Here is a 13426-nt window from a genome sequence, read left to right as displayed (position 1 = left end):
GGTTTGCCCGTTCTGTCTGACAACTTTGTTTAGGGTGATCAGAAGGTGACATTTCCAAGTATGTCCTAAGTAATGCGAACACAGATTGCCAAAACTCCGCCGCGAACCGGATATCTTCATGCGAAATGTCGAAATATTGTGTTAAAACCGATACGATCACAGCGAAGGCTGTGATCGACTTTGTGACTGCAACAAGATGTACCATCCTGAACCGATACACAAACACAAAGAATAATACCAGTATTCTTGTGGGCGTCTTTTGGAAATCCGAAGACGAAGCTCATTGATACGGACTGCCGACACTCTGCCGAAAAGGCAGAGGTAATAACGGAGCATGAGATAAAGGGCTACGCTTCACCCGTTGAAATACTTTGCAAGCCCACATGTACTTGCGTACTAATTCATACTGACGAGGCCAGAAGAAATCGGGACTTACCGTGACATAAGTCTTCTCACGTCCACGATACCCAGTTATTGGTACTCATACTTGATGCATAACCGCCAGATCATTATGGGTGGGGATGAGGACACGAAAGCTGTCGCCAGCAATGGCTGTTGAATACCTAAGCTATTGCGTGTTGTGTATCTATCTATCTATCTGTTGAAAATTGATTCGATATTGACGAACCTTATAAAAATCTCTTATAAGATTTTTGAGGTGATTCATAAGACCTTTAAGAGCAAAACTACTTGATAGGATCTTCTTACGTTGTCAAGTAGTATTGAAGACGAAATACGTATTGCTGCAACGTGGGCTTATCCTCTTTGTTGTTTTGTAGCCGGCGCAAAATTAGGCGGCGCAAAAGAACATCAGCGACGACATCAAGTCCTCCTGGTTTATATTTAACGGAGAATTTATACTCCGTGAAGTAAAACAAATATTTCGCCATTCTTTGCGAGAGGTGTGGACTGCTTACGGCCTGCGTAAAGACGCATGATCCGTATAATACATAAACGGTCGATTTCACAAGATATAGACCCTAAACTTAACCAGTTCAACACCTCGGCAAGAAATTACTTCTATTGCACTGGATTACTATGTTCAGCCGGTTGAAGCTGACGAGATTGATAGCAGACGACGCGCTCTGGGCCGCCTGTGTCATATTACACAAACGCACAGCCGACTGCAAAATCGCTGGCGTCAAATACCACATGAAATGGTCTGTCTTGGTCTGCAATTGCCAAGATTAAGGCTTTCATCAACTTTGCTCGATATCCTCAGAGGATGGTTAACAATTAGCGCTCCATGACCACTTCACGTTTTTCTTCAACAAAGAAGAAACATGAACTGTCACTTCGTATTAATTGCGTGAGTACTTATGAAAAGTACGCCACTAAGTCGAGAAACTTTCGAAGTCCCGTCACATCGACCGGCGCAGGTCAGTCGATGATCGCCTTGATCCTTTCCGGATCAGTGCGTACACCGTGTCTACAAACGATGCACCCACAAAGTGGTAGTCCGCTTGCAGCGAGATGCACCCACGAAGTGGTATTTCGCTTGCAGCGAATATACATTTCTTGAGATTTATATACAACCTATGCTTACTCATAAGTGAAAGATCCTTGCGGACGTGGGTACGATGTACTCCAATGTCTGACTTTTCGTTCATCGCTTGACTATGAACGAAGAATATCATCAAAATAACCCGGCGCGAGATCCCAGACCAATATCAACAGATGGTTACAGATCTTTCGAATGTGGGAGGTCATTGCATTATAAGCCACCCCATATTATTTCGTTTGGGGCACTTGCTGCTGGGAACGGAATATCCGGTTCACGCACTCAGATCTAAAAGATTCCATCCATCAGATTCATTGACGATAACATGGTAATCTTTAATATTCCGTCAATACTTCCGTCATTGAGACTGACTCAAACTTACCCCTTGTCAAAACTTGCTCGTTGCATCGGCGTTTGAGCTGGTATTGATGCAGCGCTAAATTTATTGAACACATGCACAATTCGCCACCTTCCTGTTGCTCTACGCACACAGAAGGTATGAAAGGAGGCTGGCCCCCTCACATGGCCCGATGCTAATCGAACGGCAAAGAACTTGTCATTCGCTAATACTTGTTTACGAGGCAGTAGCCACTGCGTCATGACACAGTATTTGAACCTGGTATCGGGTCGATCTTGTGCTGAGTGCCTTTATTTTTAGGCGACTCGCACGGTACCCAATCAGGAAACACATCATTAAATTCGATCAAATAATTTTATAAATTCGAGTCATTTTCGAACATAAAATATTTCCATCCATCGAGGAGCGGCTGGGAACGTTCTTTCGCAGAAAATACGATTACCGATCGAACATTAGCCGCGTACTTATTATCTATGACAAGTACAGATCTGCTTGACTTGACCGCTACGCATACCACGCAAGAACTGTTCCAACAATAGCGTTGGCAATTGAATTATCTCCGAAATAAACCTCGAAATGCTACCAGATCAAGTGTGTAAGCGCTTACACTTGTTCCGACGTTTACTAAGACATATAATGTCTAAGTCTCTTCTTGGACCTTTTTTCAAAGGTTCCTGGAAATTTATTCCAACAGGTTCTTGGAGACTTATTCCCTCAAATTTTATGGGACTTATATCCTTTTTTTGGAAGCATCCTCCAACTACCTCAAGCTGTGGTTGCGCAATCAAAGCGAGATCCTTTACGACCGGCTCTACAGTCGATCTAAGACTTTTGCAATGTCTTTTATAGACAGGTGTTTCAAATTTTCTTGGATGTTGTGTCGTAGTAAGCAGCCTTGTTCCGAACCAACCCGTCTTAATTTAAAATGATCGAATTTAGACGCTGCCTGTGCTTTTGCAAAGGCGTCGGTAACATTCTCCACTTCACAATGGTGGACCTTCAAACAAAGTACGCTGCCTGTGCTTGTGCACAGCCGTCGAAATCGTACTCCACGGTGTGATGGGTCGTCACACTGAGGTCTTGTGCAGTCATGCTAACGACCGAACCATTAGTGTAGGCTATCACACTCACTTGTAGGACATCTACGCGCTTGTGGACGCTCCAAGACGTTCATCAGATGGCCATCTGATGAACAAGTGGCAGGCATCTTTACGGATCGATGCTGCCAGCTGATGCATGGCTCATATTTTCTGAGCCAAGGTAAACCTAGGATGACATCAAATTTGTCATCCAAATCCAGTACGATTTCATCGTACTGAAAATCTCATAACGTGTAGTGAAATTTCACTACGCGTTTCATTACTGTTATCGATGCGCCTGTCGCTAGACGGACCGTCATCCTCGTTGGAGGGATGTCGCGCTCAACATATTTGAGCCTACGACCCTGTAGCTACTGGCGACGAACAAAGTTATTCGACGCCTTACAATCAACTAGATATTTAAGTTACAAATCCTTTGTCACTTTTAACTTCAAGGTGATGAGGGATACCTACTTACCAAGTGCAAAGACACGTTATGATTGTGTGTCTAGAGCAACTTAAGAGATTTGCAAATTTTCTGAGGTTACTGGCGTTGCGCCCCTACCGACCCCGACCGTTTTTTGGCGGTACGCCTCGCTGAAGCGATTTTGCAACAACGTCGGACCCGCGACTGTTGCCCTTTTTGGCATTCGGTCCATAATTATATTCAGTACCTCTCGGTACTGGGCGTGGAGCACTACACTCATGAGCGTAGTGTCCTCCCTTTTGACAGCATTGGAATTTCTGCAATCGCTTATTGCTCGAAAAGCGAGGTCTCTCGCTTTCGACGTAAGAAAAGTCTATGGGTTCTGGACCTCCTAACTCGTGTCGTCTTGGAGGAAGATATGATGACGAAGTAGCTTGAGCCTGTCTCAAGCTAGAGTCCTCCTGTTCGGCAAAGGATATTGCTTTTTCAAGCGTATCCAGTTCCAAGCGGAACAGGTGGGTCTTTACGGGACCATATGTAAGACCTTGCATGAACACCGTAATCAACGTGTGTTCATGGACTGGATTATTTGTAATACAACTCGCTAAGAGTCGCATGTGCTGGGCATATGCGTGAGCATTACGCTTGCCTTGCTTGAGTTTCAGAAGCTCTAAACGAGCTCTGAACTCAGCCCTTGGTGGTTCAAACGTCTGCTTGAGCTGGGCATTAAAAGCTTCTAGCAACCCAAGATATATGGTTCGCGCAACTTAAGGCCCAATGCCCAAGTTTTGGCACGACCTGTTAAATGTGACTGAGCAAATGTGACTTGCATTTGCTCGTCGACGATATGACGTGCCCTTATGGCATCGTCCAACCCGACAAATCATCTCAATAGGGAGTCTTCTTAGAACCCCCTATACTTAGACATGTCAATCTTTAAAGTTTCGCGACGACGCATGTGCGTCATCCCAGGTACAGGAATCTGTACCTGTTGTAACCTTAACAGTTCTGCCTGTAGATGGCTGGTGGGCTGGTGTAACGATTCCCTAAATTTAGTCCTTTCTATCAGTAATTTGAAATGAGAGGAAAAATAAAAAAGTGCGTTTTGAATTTTTCCTTTAAATACTTCCCTTTCTGGAAGGCATTATTTGCCTCTTATGCACTTATTGCAATCTTGTCCTCACTCCAATTTTAACAGCCCCCTCTTTCTCTACCGTTTTCTAAAAAAAGTTTAAAATCTGGCGATTGTCCGGCCTTTTTACCACTTTTTTGCAGCTTTTTTCTACCAATCCGGCGACTTAATTCCCTCACTCGACTTGAGTTTCTCATGTCGTCAGCGCGCAGAAAACGTTCTAACGTCCCTCCTTTGGGGCCCGCTCCCCTCTGCCACTCTCCAAGCACTTCCATCCCTTTGCATCTGCCGTCTGCGCCCGCGATTGAGTCAGCTGATTCGTTCCATTATGAGCAACGGCGTCGGCTTCACTGTGTTCCAAGTGCCGGGCGCGAAGACGGCCAAGCGCTCGACATCGACGAAACTCGGTGGCGGGTTCGTGCTATCAAGCGTCGGCTCCTCGCTAAGCGTTGGTGAGCCGTACGCCGCGTCCCCGCATGTTGGAAGTTCTTTTGACCTTTCAGAAAGCTCAAACGTTCCCCCTCAGCGCACCAGCGACGCGACATTTGCGTCGTTTCAGCCCCCCGGGGGGCTACAACCCGTCTCGACGCAGAGTTTACGTAGTACCACGGCGCTCTTGATGCCGTCGGTGGGCCCAATGCCCCCCTTGAGCTCGTCAAGTCTTCACTCACCAGCGTCCTTTAACGCCAAGCCAAGCGACGAACAAGTGCGTGGCGGCGCGGGGTGGATGCGATCGGGTCGCATCATTCGCGTCAAAGACTCGGGCGATTGTTTTCGATTTCCATTAGATGCGGACTATTTACCGACTCTAAATATGTCGTCGGACCAATTTGCGACTCTCAAGTCCAAATGTCACAATTTGGCCCAATTGTACATTAATTCCACGGCCACGTGGTTAGACAATCCGATTCAAAGTCCACAATATCGGAATCAGAATTGGAAATTGCAATTAGAAAAGAAAAATATCGTTATTTATCGGCAAAAAGAAATGTCCGATGCCCCTAACGTACATCGAAAAATGATTGTACGTGCAAAATTGGACACGACGTTAGAGGAAGTTGAGTATGCAGTCAATTGTTGTACGACCGAAAGTCAGCGTGCATACATGGCCCATTGTTATCAGGACAATTTTCTGGACGCAGCGGTCGTACAGGTACAGGAAAAAGCGACAAAAGATGATCCATTTCAATTTCTTGGAGTCAAATGGCTCGCGTTCCAGAGTCCCATGGATTCAATCATGAGTTGTCGAGATACGATGGTGCTTGAGTATTCCAAGACTCTGTTGGATGCCAAACGACAGAAAATACTCGTCAAAGTCCAGCAGAGCGTCAATATGGCCGACTATCATGGCAATGAACACAATTTTGGCTTCTTGCGCGTCTCTGGAACGTGGGTGTGGCTTTTTCGGGGCTTAGGACCTTCAAGCGGCAAAGTCGATGTGTCAATGTTTGGCGAAGACTGGTTCGAAGGCCCTCGCAATCCTCCGAGCTGGTTTGCAAGCCGAGTGTTATCGACTTTGTATACGGTCACGATTCATCACGCAACAGCCGCTGACGCCAAGTTTTTTGTCCAACATCGACGGATTACGGACAAGGCTTGGGTGCCGAATCATGAACGCCCAGCGTGCTCGATTTGCTACAAGAGTTTTAATCTCTTACGATCGCGTCATCACTGCCGCGTGTGTGCTGAAATCATGTGTGGCACGTGTACGTACGAGCTTGGAATCCAAGCGAGTCATTTACCACCGAATATGCTTCCAGATTCGGGCAACAGCATTATTGTAAGTGTTGAAAAGTTTTGCCTCAAGTGTATTAACAAAGCTCGACAAGAACGTCGAAGCGCCGAGAGTCAAGAGATGGCCTTGTCGACCGAAGAGCTGTCTGCGAGTCTCGTGGTTTCAACAATTGTCCTTAGAGAGGATGAAAAGCGGTCGAAGCCATTCATGACAGATCTATTGGAGCCACAATTGCAGCAGGATCTGTCGGTGGCGAGTATATCGTCGACAAGCTCTGTCTTAGAAGCGAACGCGACTAATGGAGAGCGGTCGGGAATTTCGTACACGGGCTGGTCAACGAAGGTGCTTGGTGCTATTAATCGCGAGAAAACGTCTGATGGCACCAAAGAACGAGCGCTCGTGACCCTCACACCCGCAGGAAACAGTGAAAGTCTCGATCTCGTGGGTTCTTCTACCGCCTTGCAGCAAGAATCAAATGACCGACGACGACAATCCAATTCGTCGACCAACCATCGTGTTATGAGGAATTTCAGCAGCGTAGACAGTAAAGGGCGCAAGGATCTTAGTGCTGGCGACGCAATACGTTTGTTGGAAGAGCACCACGACGTGCAAAAGAACATGACTCCATTGCCGACGTCGTTTAGTAAAATGGAAGAACAAATCGCAGCACAGCAAGCTTTGTTGCGCTCGATGTTTATTGAAGGCAAGAAGATTATGGAGCAGCAGATAGCATTGAATGAACAAGTGCATCCTCCTTATGTGAATCAAATGTCGCCAATGCCGAGCATTGTAGAAGGCAAGAGCACTTTGACATTGCCGCCTTCTTCTTCCGCTTCTATCGAGTACATTGAGTAAAACGTGTCAAAAATCTTTATCCGTTCCTAGTCGAATGTCACAATTGTCTACCAGATTCATAGTATTCAACCCACTTTGTCTGCTTCTACTCGTACGGAAGCCAACCGTTAACACGCAATGCATCCACAAAACAATTTTTGCTTGCGAACCGAAGTCGAGCTTTGGCCTGTCGTGGAGCCACTGGTTCCGCCGCATAGACCCGCGTGAAGAGTCGCAAGTGTTGTTGATTCTCCGTACAATAGCTCGTCTTCAACGTGTACATGGTACTTTTGAGCAAGCACGCCTTGAAGCTGGGTCAATGCCATGGAGTCGAGACCAAGGTCCTGCAGTGGTGTATTGTAATCAATCTCCACTCTTTCCACACCAAGTACTCGAGCAAGTTCGTCAATTAAGAATACAAGCACTTGATTCGATGATTCACTCGTGATGACTGAAGGCAGCTTTGTTTTTGTATTTTCGTCTGTAGTGATAATGTCGACGCTATCAGCATTTCGAATCATTGTTTCTCCTCTTACCGCTTCATCTTCTTTTATATTCTCACTCGAAACGTCAGCAATCAAGTCTTCATTACGATAAAGCTCGTCAAACTTTTTCTCTTCCAGTGCCTTCTTACACCGTGATCGCGCAATCTTCCCACTTGTTGTCTTTAAAATCGATCGAGGTGCTAAGAGCACGACCAACGTCACTTTGACACCGTGCTCCCGTGCAATTGCAGTGCGAATCTTTCCACACAGACTTGCCTTGCTGTTCAGTTTAATGTCACGTAGCTCCGCAACCACTGCCAACTGCTCTTCTCCATCATTTCCACTACCTGCATACGAAAACGCCGCACAACAACCAGGACGAAGATCGCTAAACGACTCAGCCGTCGCCTCCAAGTCTTGCGGGTAGTGATTACGGCCACGAATAATAATAAGATCCTTGATGCGACCGCAAATAAAGAGCTCCTGGTGATATAGGACTCCAACGTCACCTGTTCGAAGAAACAAATGATTATCCTTGTCGCCAACTACTTTTGCCTGGAAAGTCTTTACTGAAAGCTCGCGCATAGAAGCACCATAGTATCCTTGAGCCTTTGACGCACTTGCAATCCAAATTTCCCCAGTCTCGCCCTCTAGTTTTTCTTCAAACGTACGAATATCAACAATACGAACGTCAATACCATAATCTTTCCTCAATGGAATACCACAGCCAATCATTTCTTTCCCGACCACAGCCGTATTTGCATTATCAATCACTTGAAAGACATGGTTGCTCTCTAAAGCCTCCTTATCGACCCACAGTCGTAACTTTCCACCTCCACAGACGAATACCGTGTGCTCTGCAAGACCGTATGTGGGTTTTACGACCCCATGGGCCAACCCCAAAGGCGAGAATATACGGTAAAACGCGTCCATTGCATCTCCTTGAATTGGCTCGGCACCATTAATCATATGCCGCACACTCGATAGATCAATGTGTTCTCCATGAGCGAATAGTCGATCTTTCTTTCTCGCAAGAAGCGAGTAGGCAAAATTAGGCGCCTGAAGATGAGTCGCGCGGTATTTGGACACTAATTGTAACCAAAGGCATGGATCACGAATAAAACTGAATGGAGACATGTACACCCCCACTCCACCATTAAAGATTGTACCCAAGTAAGCACCAATGAGACCCATATCGTGGTATTGAGGCAGCCACGATACCACAATGGTGTCTTGCCCAGCATGAAGTGCTGAGCTTATCGTCCGCAAGTTGTGATTTAAATTTCCATGAGACAATATCACTCCCTTCGAAGCAGACGTTGATCCGGACGTATATTGTAAAAACGCAATGCTTTCAGCAGCAGGCAATTGAAAAAGCCAGAGAGTCTCTGGATTAATTCCTTTGCTATGCATCAAATCGTCTGTAACGACCCAGTGCAAGTGCTCGGGCCACATAGCAGAACCAGAAAATGAAAACTTTTCTTTCATTGACGAGATTTTCTTGGCATTGTAGTACATAGAGCACGTTAACGCTGTCGTGGCTTGGGAATTTTGTGTCACCGCCACAAACATACGAATGTCCTTCTTCATTCTACGTGGATCAGGGGGATAGACTGGAACAGCAACCACTCCAGCCTTAAGACATGCTAGAAAGGCTACAATAAAGTCCAACCCTGGCGGATAGACCAGCAGCACTCGATCTCCCGGCATCAGCCCCACTCTACACATCACAAACACCCTAATAAACTGTCTTTTGAATATCTCTAACGAAGGTGTCGCACATACCCTTTATTATGCTGCTGCGGGGAGGCCACGAGAAGACCTGCGAGATTCTGCATGCGTTTATTGAGCTCCTAAGGCATGTGCAAATAAAAGCAAGTTGAGACGTTGATAGGCAAAAAATGACGATTCAAGTGCTTACTGCTACCTACCATGCAAGTAAGTGAAGACACCACAACGCCCTTGTCGTCTACGAATGATAGCATTGTCTATAATAGGAGAAAATAAACAAGTCATTCCGAAGGAAACGTATAAACGGCGACATTTGAGGCTGCAGCGCCCAAATTCCTTCAAAATTTGCTGCACTAAGTAGCTCTACCAGTCATAGAAGTACGTGTGTATGATTATGCAGTCATTTACCTTGGCAGGCGTCTCGATCGCCCACTTCTCCACTCGCTCAAGCAGTTCGGACGACATCGTTTCGCGTGAAGAGTTTTGAAAGCAAAATGAGCCAATAGAAATGAAGTCAATGGACATGACAATTTATAAAGTTTGACAGCAGCCAATTACTGAGCCGACTTATTATCCGTGTTCCAGCGTGTGCAGCAATTAGAATTGCAGTATATGTAGTGCTGGTGCAATGCAGGCATGCGTGAGAGGCAAGTACAATACATAATGCATTATTTAGTTTGATTAGCATAGTGGCGGCTGCTAGGAAGCGGTATCATCGCAAAAAAATACGTGAAATTATACATTTAGCGCAGAAAGGTTTTAATTAAAACCTAAAAGTTCAAGCTGAACTTCGTCAAGCACATTAATTCGTTAACAAAATGGCCATTTATTTGTCTGATTATACGCTAGCTATTTAAGACAATGAGGAAAGTCGGTGTTAAGGAAGTGTACATATACACAAGTCGGTGTGTAGCGACTTACTTGCGGGCGCATTTGGCTGGTTTAATCACGGGGTCCGACTCACCCCCGACCATCGGGCCATACGTTGATCCTTTTCCAGAACCAGACGTCTGTTCTCCTTTTCCAGAACCAGACGTCTGTACTCCTTTTTCAGAACCGGACGTCTCTACCTCGTCCAAAATCATGACGCCATTATAAGACAAGATGTCCTGGTTGTCGGCCATCGTTGGTGGAGTCTCGGTTTCAAAGTAGACCAAAGGACCAAAATGGAATTCGTAGTCCTTTGGAAACTCGGACACCACTTCGTGAGTGACCTTAAGCTCAAGGTCCTCATTGCCTTCACTCATGTAAAAGTCAAGCACCGAACCCGTGCCCGTCGTAGCAGCCTTCACGGCAATGCCAATATTGTACCACGTGCCGAACACAAATTCAGTCTCATACTTTGCATCCCACGTGCCATTGTTAAGGTAAATAAGCATAGGAGGGCTCTTGGTTGCGTCCACTCGAATCTCGAACGTTTTTACTTCTGGAAAGATTATTTGCCATGCAAACTTATTGAGAAATGGGGTTTTCTTCATCACGCTCGTACGGAAAAACGTCGTGCCTTTCGTGTTGGCGACAACTTTCTGCACCAGCTCCGAACGACGAAGATTCGTCTGATTTTGAAATCTCGCTTTCGCGTCCACACCAATATTGATGACGCTATTATCCCCGTTATAAGCGGGCGAACGACCTTCTGGATCGATGGTCACATAATTCTCGGGGTTGCCATTCGAACTGCCATTACGCATGGTCAAGATGTGAGTCAAGAACTTTTTCGATAGTGTAGTTACCGCCAGATCCTTTCCCGTGCCATCCCAAGGGAGTGGCTTGTTTTCCGAAATGGAAGATGTAACTAAAAAACAAGTTGCAGCCGCAGCTAGACCAAGGAGCGCAGAGGAAAATACCATGATGCTGAGTACGTCAGTTGTTGCAAGCGAATTGCAAATTGACAATGTTCGTGAGGGTGGCTGTGCCATTTTTTAAAAAGCTATGTGCAGTATGTCGTGCTTGTAACATTACTAGCTGCCATTTGTTTCATGGTAAATAGCACTACGGATAGATCACATCACCTTTTCCTTGCACAATTTCTACTTAAAGTCTAGGTTTGCCCGACAAGCTGGATTCAAGGACTAAAATGAAGCATATGGGCAATTTTAATTTGTCGTAAGAATCGTTGGGGACAAGATTCAATTTCTCTAGGAGAGAAATGTAATTTTAATTGTCATTAAAAAGACCACTCTGTACATAGGCATGTTAATCAAAAGGAAGAAGGGTGGACGCTGGAATCTTGCCTATGCGAAGTCTTACATATTCAGGACAGACGACGACATTGTCCAGAAGAATCAAATTAGAGTAGATCGAATTGACATACGGCAACTTGCTTAGATTTCCTATGCCAGGACTAGGTTCGACTGGCCATTGTTGTTGAACTGCAACTACTTTACACCATCAAAAATCGACATCATTTTTCAATTTCTCTTGACGTCTGGTTCAGTGAATGCAGCTGCTGGATGGCTTGAATATTAAGTGTACGGGCAGCAAGAGCGGGCGGTGCTCTTCAACTTATTATTGTTCGGCTATAAGAATCTGCTTTGATAGCAAAACCGCCTCTTGGGCAGAATTCCTGCCATGCACGCTCTATTGCTAGTCATATATCATTTCTCAAATATTATCAACATTAAGAGAGCAAATCGGTCTTAAATTTTTGCCTGTTTCATTGCCCAAACAACTAACATTGCAATCTTCCTTCCGTACAGTCGGTGGCATAATGACCACTCGGACGATAATAATAAATAATGTTTGGCTGAAGCCGCGATTGCTGCTCAACATTGTTAAGTTTTGTCTAGAAAATAAGTTTTGTTGAGCGCGACATCCCTCCAACGAGGATGACGGTGCGTCTGCGACAGGCGCATCGATAACAGTAATTAAACGCGTAGTGAATTTCACTACACGCTAAGTGATTTTAGGAAACTTTAATGATATGCAAGAAGTGGCTCATTCAAGTCCGAGTTGAAGGGATAGTAACAAAAAGGCGACCCTTTACATGTATAATCCATCCTCAAGTGCCTATTCTACACCAAACTGACGACCTCGTTAGTACATGCTCGTCTGGTGGATAACAGACTTGCTAGGTAAAGACTTTACAATAAAGTGCTTAAACGAACTATTTAGTTGAGGCATCAAATCACAGCTACTGCGTTGTTTTTAAGAGCAAACTGCAAAAAAACTTTTAGCACTATCAATTTAATGATACTAATTAGCCAATAATCGCGGTCTAGAATATCAGTTTAATTAATCGGGCTTATGATTTGAGAATGAAGCCACGCATACATTGTAACGGGCTAAAGTTGCCATGATGTTACACAGTCAAATGCTAACTGTAACGGGGTGTATCGTTACATGAAATCAACACTTAAAAGTTGTTAATTAATATATTATCTAAAAGGTAGATAATATTTGGAGGATATTTTTATATAGTAATATTCAGAATTCTTATCCATAAATAGGTATAGACCATTATACCTATTTATTCCGCAAACTAATCAGCTGTAGGAATAATCAAAGAGAGAGTTACAGATAATGTAGAGATAAGAATTCATTTACATGTTTAGTATTAGATTATAATTAAGTTAACATTTACAAAGATAGAACAAGAGACACTTAATTATATTTAATACAGTTTTCATTTTACCCTCTTAAGCTAGTTACCTTTAGAGAAGTCTTCCTCTGCACGTACTAGTGTACGTGAAATAACGTAAGGCACCACTCGCAACTGAAGCAGTGCGAAGTGGACTTGTACTGAAACAGTACAAGTCGTAGTGCCCCGTTACACCTGGTAGCACTTTGTAGTCCGTCCAAGGACCACATTTCCCACATCTAACATGGACATGTTAGATGATAGTGGGAATACGCATCACGTTTCCCCTGAAAGCTACTCCTTTCTAAGTGATATAGAAAGGAGTGCGGTTGAACGAATGAGTTCGACCGTAGGAAACGATGCAATCCTGGCATTACTGTCCAACTTAGACAGAGATGCCCTCCATTCAACCGTCGCCAAGTTCATACAACATGAACTTGACGAGATGAAGGAAAAAGTAGCCTTGCTGAATCAGCAAGGCTCTCAACAGGCGGAACTGTTGAGATTACAACAGGTACAGACCCCTGTACCTGGGATGACGCAAACGCGTCGTCCCGAAACTCT

The 13426-nt window shown here is 44.8% G+C and overlaps 3 protein-coding genes across 3 annotated transcripts; 1 reads left to right on the top strand and 2 right to left on the bottom strand.

Moving 5' to 3' along the window:
- Positions 1-4825: 4825 nt before the first annotated feature.
- On the top strand, positions 4826-7087 carry CCR75_002877 (uncharacterized protein; the record flags this gene model as incomplete). Its single annotated transcript, XM_067960974.1, has 1 exon — positions 4826-7087. The coding sequence occupies one exon, from the start codon at positions 4826-4828 to the stop codon at positions 7085-7087; it is 2262 nt and encodes a 753-aa protein (XP_067818901.1).
- A 107-nt stretch (positions 7088-7194) lies between these two features.
- On the bottom strand, positions 7195-9747 carry CCR75_002878 (uncharacterized protein; the record flags this gene model as incomplete). The annotated part of the gene is made up of 4 exons (XM_067960975.1): positions 7195-9271; positions 9337-9404; positions 9483-9539; positions 9691-9747. The coding sequence occupies 4 exons, from the start codon at positions 9745-9747 to the stop codon at positions 7195-7197; spliced, it is 2259 nt and encodes a 752-aa protein (XP_067818893.1).
- A 452-nt stretch (positions 9748-10199) lies between these two features.
- On the bottom strand, positions 10200-11201 carry CCR75_002879 (uncharacterized protein; the record flags this gene model as incomplete). The annotated part of the gene is made up of 1 exon (XM_067960976.1): positions 10200-11201. The coding sequence occupies one exon, from the start codon at positions 11199-11201 to the stop codon at positions 10200-10202; it is 1002 nt and encodes a 333-aa protein (XP_067819034.1).
- Between the last annotated feature and the right edge of the window lie 2225 nt (positions 11202-13426).

This window comes from Bremia lactucae, linkage group LG10, assembly GCF_004359215.1.
Source record: "Bremia lactucae strain SF5 linkage group LG10, whole genome shotgun sequence".
Taxonomy (NCBI): domain Eukaryota; phylum Oomycota; class Peronosporomycetes; order Peronosporales; family Peronosporaceae; genus Bremia; species Bremia lactucae.
Note: the sequence above shows the minus strand (reverse complement) of the source record. Positions and strands in the feature narration are given on the sequence as shown.